The following is a 6,624-nucleotide window of genomic DNA, read 5'->3' as shown; positions in this document are numbered from 1 at the left end:
GAAGTTTTCGTAGCCCGGCCTCACCATCGTCGTTGCTTAAGCTCTTTAAAAGTGGCAGGTCAAGCCTCAGACTTGACTGGCTCGGCCAAATACCTTGAGTTAGCTTACAGCACACAAAGGCAATTTTTTAGGTATATTTTTAGAAGGATGCTCTGGCCACATATGATTAAAACTAAACTTTTATGGTCAAAGAATCATATATTCAAATCCAAGAACTACTTTTCCCAGACCTCCTTTTTTTAACTCAGATATTAGAAAGACCGAAATTTGAATCTGAATCTTTATTCCCGTGAGTCTTTGAATTCTTCTGTAGATTTGGTCTTTGAGAGCATTATTTAATAGGATCCGACGATGAAATTATAACAATCGGCATTAAGTCTGCCGGAAGGAAAGAGCAAAATACTTCCTTTTGGGTAATCACAGGTCGCCCATGCTTGCAATATAATAACCTGTCTTTCGAAACCTATCTTTAAGGAATAGTAAGAATAGAAGGTAATACTGATACAATCCCTCCTAGTCCGTGCTTGTAGATTAATCTTGACTTAACTATTGTAACAACTGATGACTATTGTAACTACTGATAACGAAAGCCTTTAAGGGAGTTAATGATAGCGCTGGTAATACCTTTTGTAGTAGCCTGTACGTGGACTAGTTTGATTGATATTGCTCAGATTCAGACCAATTTCATTATGCCTTGGCCGCGCCCGTGTTTTGTTCTTTGCTGTAGCCTTGATAACGAACTCTGGCCTTAGTATGACTCATAGGAATTAAAACCATCGGGATAAGAAATGCAATCAGAAGAACAGCACCAGTCATGTAAAATGAATAAACATAGCTTTCTGTTTTGTCTGCTATCAAGCCTGAGGGGGAAAAAGACAAAAATAGTTATACTAAGTTTTTTTTTTCTGACAACCAGGCCTAGATAGTGAGTACCAAGGATATGGAAGTACCTGGTTGATACAAAACAACGTACCTCAACAGTAAATATAACTTTTTAGTAAAATCCAACTAGTTGTCTATTATCAATGCTGCGTTCTGATTGGTTGAGCTACTTCTAGGCTATATGTTATAGCCCACTAGTAGCGAAAAGCGCGGGCTTTTTGGCGGTAAAAAAGGATTTAAGTCTAGCTTTAACTAGCTTAATTTTTTTTATTCTCGATATTTTTGACCAACTAGTTAGATTTTACTAAAACAATTATTCCACTCGCCCTCATGGCCTCTGAGTCAAAAGCCCATTCGCCTTCGGCCTCATGGGCTATTGACTCAGGGCCTATTCGGGCTCGAGGAATAATTGTTAATTAGCTTGTATAGTTTGCTTTCGATCCATTTCAGACAATATGATATTACCCTAAAGAACTATTTCAGGTCGTCCCATGCAGTTATGTGTGTATGCAGAATTCAAAAAAGACAAAAAGGAAATTACCTTGTAAGCATGCATTTTGTGGTCTAAAATGGTAAAACGAAACATACTAGCTCAAGGGATCTATTAAACTTGCTACAAGTCGACCTCTTGAATTGGCGAGTGGAGCGAGCCTTGTTTAGCCGCGAAGCGGCCGACCGCGAGCGACGAAGTCGCGAGAGGTCGTCCCGCGCCATGTGAAATCCGACGAAAGACTTTTTTGAAAGTCTAGGGATCTATTTCCTGGTGGCTTGAAGCCTTCCTAAAACGACCCTCTGGAACACAACCATTGAGTTTCATGATTTGCATTACAGTAACTAGAATAGAAACTTATTTTCATATGAAAGGAATAGGACCCAACTCACCAGCAATGGGCCCACCGGCGGCCGCAGTACCCAAATTGTATCAGCTAAAATATATACACAATATATGGTAGTAACTACCCCGGGCTTCCAAGTGACTGAAAAATAATAACGCAAGGTAATCGGCTCCTAAAATGGCTAAATTTAAATGTTAATCATAACTATAACAAAATTCTCAAATCTGATTGGCTATCAACTGTCCTGATTTCAGCACTACTAGGACAGTGCGGTACGCGTCATATCTGTAATTGGACATCACGCAACATCGCACGCGCGCACTTAAAGGGCTTTTTTTCACTGCTAGCAAAAAAAACACTTGGAATTTCTTGTGTTTTAAGTTTTAAAAAAGCTTAACATATCACCAATTTGTTATAGTTATGATTAATTGGTAACAGAACTTCGTGTCGTCTAATTCAGTCTGTAGTCTTAAACAAATCAGACTCCCGCTATGTTGTTAATTACTAGTAGCAGTAGCAGTACTCCAGTAGCAGTAGCAGTAGCAGTAGCAGTAGCAGTAGTAGTAGTAGTAGCAGTAGCAGTAGCAGTAGCAGTAGCAGTAGCAGTAGCAGTAGCAGTAGCAGTAGCAGTAGCAGTAGCAGTAGCAGTAGCAGTAGCAGTAGCAGTAGCAGTAGCAGTAGCAGTAGCAGTAGCAGTAGCAGTAGCAGTAGCAGTAGCAGTAGCAGTAGCAGTAGCAGTAGCAGTAGCAGTAGCAGTAGCAGTAGCAGTAGCAGTAGCAGTAGCAGTAGTAGTAGTAGTAGTAGTAGTAGTAGTAGTAGTAGTAGTAGTAGTAGTAGTAGTAGTAGTAGTAGTAGTAGTAGTAGTAGTAGTAGTAGTAGGCATTCGATGGGCTATATGAGAGTGGGAGTGACTGGACTTTTATAGGGAACGAGAAAAAGGTGGTCGCCTTAATGAGGTTGTCGCAACAACGAGGTGGCCGTAAAATAGAGTTCAAATATAGGAAAAATAGGCAGAAAACTAACCAGATAGAAGTATGGAATATACATCCCAAGACTCCCAAACATGAAAGACATAACGGATGCAGCAAAAGTAGGAAACGCCCACACGCTGCAGTAGAGCGAAATGCCACTTCGTTTATCGCTGGCAGGATCCTCACTGCTGCTAAGAAGTTTTGTATGTGTTATTTTTTGTACGTTGAGGTTGTATGTTAAACTCAGAATGCAGACAAGAGTGAAACATGCAGCCACCACTCTGTACGTGCCTCTCCATCCAAATGAGTCCAAAAGAACTTGAAGCAATGGACCTGTGAATAGCACACCCACACTTGCCCCCAACGCTACGATGCCCGTTGCCATGGACAAGTTTTCTTTAAAGTACTGTGCAATCACTAGATAGCTGCAGTTATAGATAAAACATACTCCAAAACCAAATACCAGGCTGTGGGTGAAATATATCAGATTAAGACTGTGAGAAAATGACGTCAGCACCAAGCCCGTCACGCACAGGGTGCCTCCAATGAAGTTTGTGACGCGACAGCCAACGCGATCACAGAGATAGCCAGGCAGCGGACTGGCAAGCCATGTCATGCCCAAAGCTAGTGAGCCAACAAAAGCTGAAAAGAAAATTCATGCTGTTATAACAAGAGATCATAGTTTTACAAAGACGCTTACGTCCGCAGGAGCCCGCTGATTCGCAAATGAGAAATCCTTTCATCTTCGTAGGTTACAGAGACGATAGGTTTTTTTCCCATACAAATCCTTAAATTTCGAATGTTACGCAACAATGCCGATGTTCGCCGATGCTCATATTTCGAGCTTGGGCTACCTGTGGTTATTTCCGAAAAGAGAACTAAAAATTAATCCTGTCAGTTACGCAACTATAGAGTCCTTGTTACGTAACACAGAGTGAATTGAGCCTAAACTATACACATTTTGCGCTGACATTAATTCCATATCGAACAACACTTCTGTTTACACGTAAGAGCGGTGATTTCTGAGCGGTCCACGTAACGGAGCGAAACTGTGTCGGGCCATTTTAGCCCATCAGATAGGTTTCTGTACCACTCTTGGTGGCACAGTGGCCAAGCTTGAGTATTTTTTAAGTCAACATGATAAGCCATCCTGTAATGCAATGTAGTGTAGTTACGACCTTAGTCGGTTTGCCTCGATAAATTTTCTTCTTAACCTCTGAATAATGTTAGGTACGAAAGGAAGCTATATTCATTACACACAGTCTTATTGGATTAAGGTTAAATTTCTAGGCAAGTTGAAATGACTTGAAATCGTGAGCAAGAAGAACATAAATACTACCTCAGCACGATCGGAAGAAGTAAAAAACAAATCTGGGAAAAGCGCCTTAAGAACTGAGCCGAACCAGCTCTTATCAGATAGTGTTCCAGATATCAAATCTGGCAAAAGGTTATTAAATGATTGTCTCTACTCACCAGTTCTTTCCTTTGTTTCGTTGAAATAGTCCAGCAATACAGGGAACAGAACACCGAAGCTAAGAACAAAGCCAAGGTTCAGTGCATTGCAAATCGCTGCTGAAATACACACAACCCAAGCCCACGTACTGTCTTGTTTACGATTGCTTCTCAAACACCACCATTGTTTCCCAAGTCTCTCGTGACAATCAGGATCTAGCTCGTTCTTCATATACTGGCATTTTGCAGTTGATCTGAAATCTCTTGCCAGAAGAATTTGATGGAGGCGAGACAGAGGGTATTTTTTGCGCACCTGTGTGGTGCAAGAAACCTCTCTTAAGGGACTCTTGTTGCTCTGACTTTCTGTTGCAACTGAAAGTAAAATGGTCAGGGCATACATAACAATTAATAAACTTACCATGCGTTTTGAATAGCTGGCCATTAGGAAAGGGACGGAAGTGATGAGCGACATGTCCAAAGATCACTTTCCGAAAATGATCAACACCTGTTTTCTATTCGTAATCACCTGAAGTAGTTGTCTGAAAGAAAGTGTATTTATTTAGGTTTCCACCATTGTGTGGATGATTTGAATGCTGTTTTCATATGTCTATCCTATTCCTACACCCTACCCAAGCACATAGTTACAATTTGAGATTTTCTGGGCTGTGGATAATATTTATGTGAACAGTCTAGGATAATCTAGAAATTCGTGTATCGCAGAACCTCGTGAAGCTCGGGGTGGAGGGGGGGGGGGGGGGGGGGGGAGGAGGCCCATAAAATGTCAGGGATGGAAGTTGGAGAGAATTGGAGTAAATTGGGTAGCTTGGGAGGGCGAGTTTGAACACTGGCTGTAATATTGGAAGATAAGATGCAGTTAATTGCCTTTTGGTTGGAGTAAATTCCAAATTTCAAACTTCAAATTTCAAATTTCATGCTCTTTTATTAAAAAGGATTTTCTGGGATTTAAATGGGGTTAGTGTTGTTAGGGAAGGGTAGCCAATGTTTCATAGGTCCCGTGTTCACCCCATTTGACCCTACTACATGTGTAATTATAGTAAACGAAAATGGGTGTGATAGTGAATAACTGCAGGCGAATGTGCAGCAAACACATGCTATCTTTAAGGTGTAATGAATTACTTGTGAAGTGTGTCATTAGTAGTGAGTGGATGTAATGGTAGGAGATAATGCTGCAGTGAAAATAACAGGTACCGGTAAATACTGGTAATTGGAGAAAAAATATTTATTGTTATTTGAATTACAGCAACAGAGTGTTTGCACTTGTTGTAGTACATAATCACACTTGACAACTAATTGTTTGTAACAGTAAGGTGTAAACATAATCACTTACACTATAAAAATATAATTTACCATGTAGCAATGTGATATTTTTCCTATTTGACCCCTTTTTTTCCTTTTTCCCCCACTACGGAGCCTGGTCCCAGGCTATGTTAGTTGAGGAGAACTGTGAAAGTGATCATGACTCATGATTACTGAATATGCGGTACCCTCATTAGCACTGAATTATCACTTTAAAAATACCAAATCATTTATGAAAGTGTTTATAGTTGTACGTGCATGAGAAACAAATACTCTTGCAAGAGTGAATTTGTATGAAATGTCCACATACAAGTAATGTTGAAGGTGATCAGTATGTCAATTCTCAACATGCATGAGCTTGTTGAGACATGGTTGCCAGAGGCATAGTGTTTTAAATTCCCAGACTGGCAGTCAAATGTACACTTCCGCTGACCAAATGAATTGACAATTTGTGCAGATATTAATGGATTTCCAAATTCGAGTCAAAACCTCGTGTACTGGACACAGATGATGTAAAGCAAAAGACTTCTTTGTTTTCTGTTCAGAGAAAATCTGCTTGATATGTTTTCATAATTGTTTGTTCTTTTGTTTTATATCTTATCTGTGTCGGTTACACAAAATAAATGCCCAAACTCCCATCACAGCAATCCTGTCCACCTATTTAATACATGATTGAATTTCTCGTGAATGTAAAGTGCAGAATGGATGGATCTCATAGGAAACCCTATATATCTGCTTGTCGTTTGATTTCTTGATACAATATTCTGCCAATGGAACATGTTTAACTTCGGTGAGTATGCAGGAATATGTCACCTCCCTCTGGCTTCTTTGAAAGAGTTACATTTGATTTCTCTCTATACTGAAACTCCCTGACGTGACTTACGGGGAATGATTAATTTTCCTGGCATGGTAACACATGTTACACACTAATATTGTGAGGAGATCCGAAATCCAGATGTTCTTTTCCAATATTAAATAGGATCGAAAATAGGAGGCCAGCAATGATAAATTTTTGTTATGCTTGACTTAAAAGACACAGTTGTGTTTATGTATAAGGCTGTTATACAATGATAATATATTTTACTTGGGATGGTTTTGGGGAAGTAAATGTAATGAAAATTGTAAACGAATGTCACACATTGTCGGTGTTCTAAACTGTTCATTGT

The 6,624-nt window shown here is 39.9% G+C and overlaps 1 protein-coding gene across 1 annotated transcript; it reads right to left on the bottom strand.

Moving 5' to 3' along the window:
• Window positions 1–726: 726 nt before the first annotated feature.
• On the bottom strand, window positions 727–4,408 carry LOC140943696 (monocarboxylate transporter 6-like). The gene is made up of 3 exons (XM_073392806.1): window positions 4,163–4,408; window positions 2,742–3,331; window positions 727–860 (listed from the first exon to the last, which is right to left on the bottom strand). Exons 1-3 carry the CDS (start codon window positions 4,371–4,373, stop codon window positions 855–857), a joined length of 807 nt encoding a protein of 268 aa, XP_073248907.1. The 5' UTR covers window positions 4,374–4,408; the 3' UTR covers window positions 727–854.
• Window positions 4,409–6,624: the final 2,216 nt, after the last annotated feature.

This window comes from Porites lutea, chromosome 7, assembly GCF_958299795.1.
Source record: "Porites lutea chromosome 7, jaPorLute2.1, whole genome shotgun sequence".
NCBI lineage: Eukaryota > Metazoa > Cnidaria > Anthozoa > Scleractinia > Poritidae > Porites > Porites lutea.
This window is presented reverse-complemented; position numbering and strand designations above follow the sequence as displayed.

What these genes read in the sequence shown, in the direction of transcription:
- LOC140943696 (XM_073392806.1), bottom strand. Translation starts at nt 4,373, where the DNA reads ATGAAGAACGAGCTAGATCCTGATTGTCACGAGAGACTTGGGAAACAA. An exon ending in CGAAACAAAGGAAAGAACTG is followed by an intron (nt 3,332 to 4,162) that starts GTGAGTAGAGAC and finishes TTTTCTTTTCAG; the next exon opens with CTTTTGTTGGCTCACTAGCT.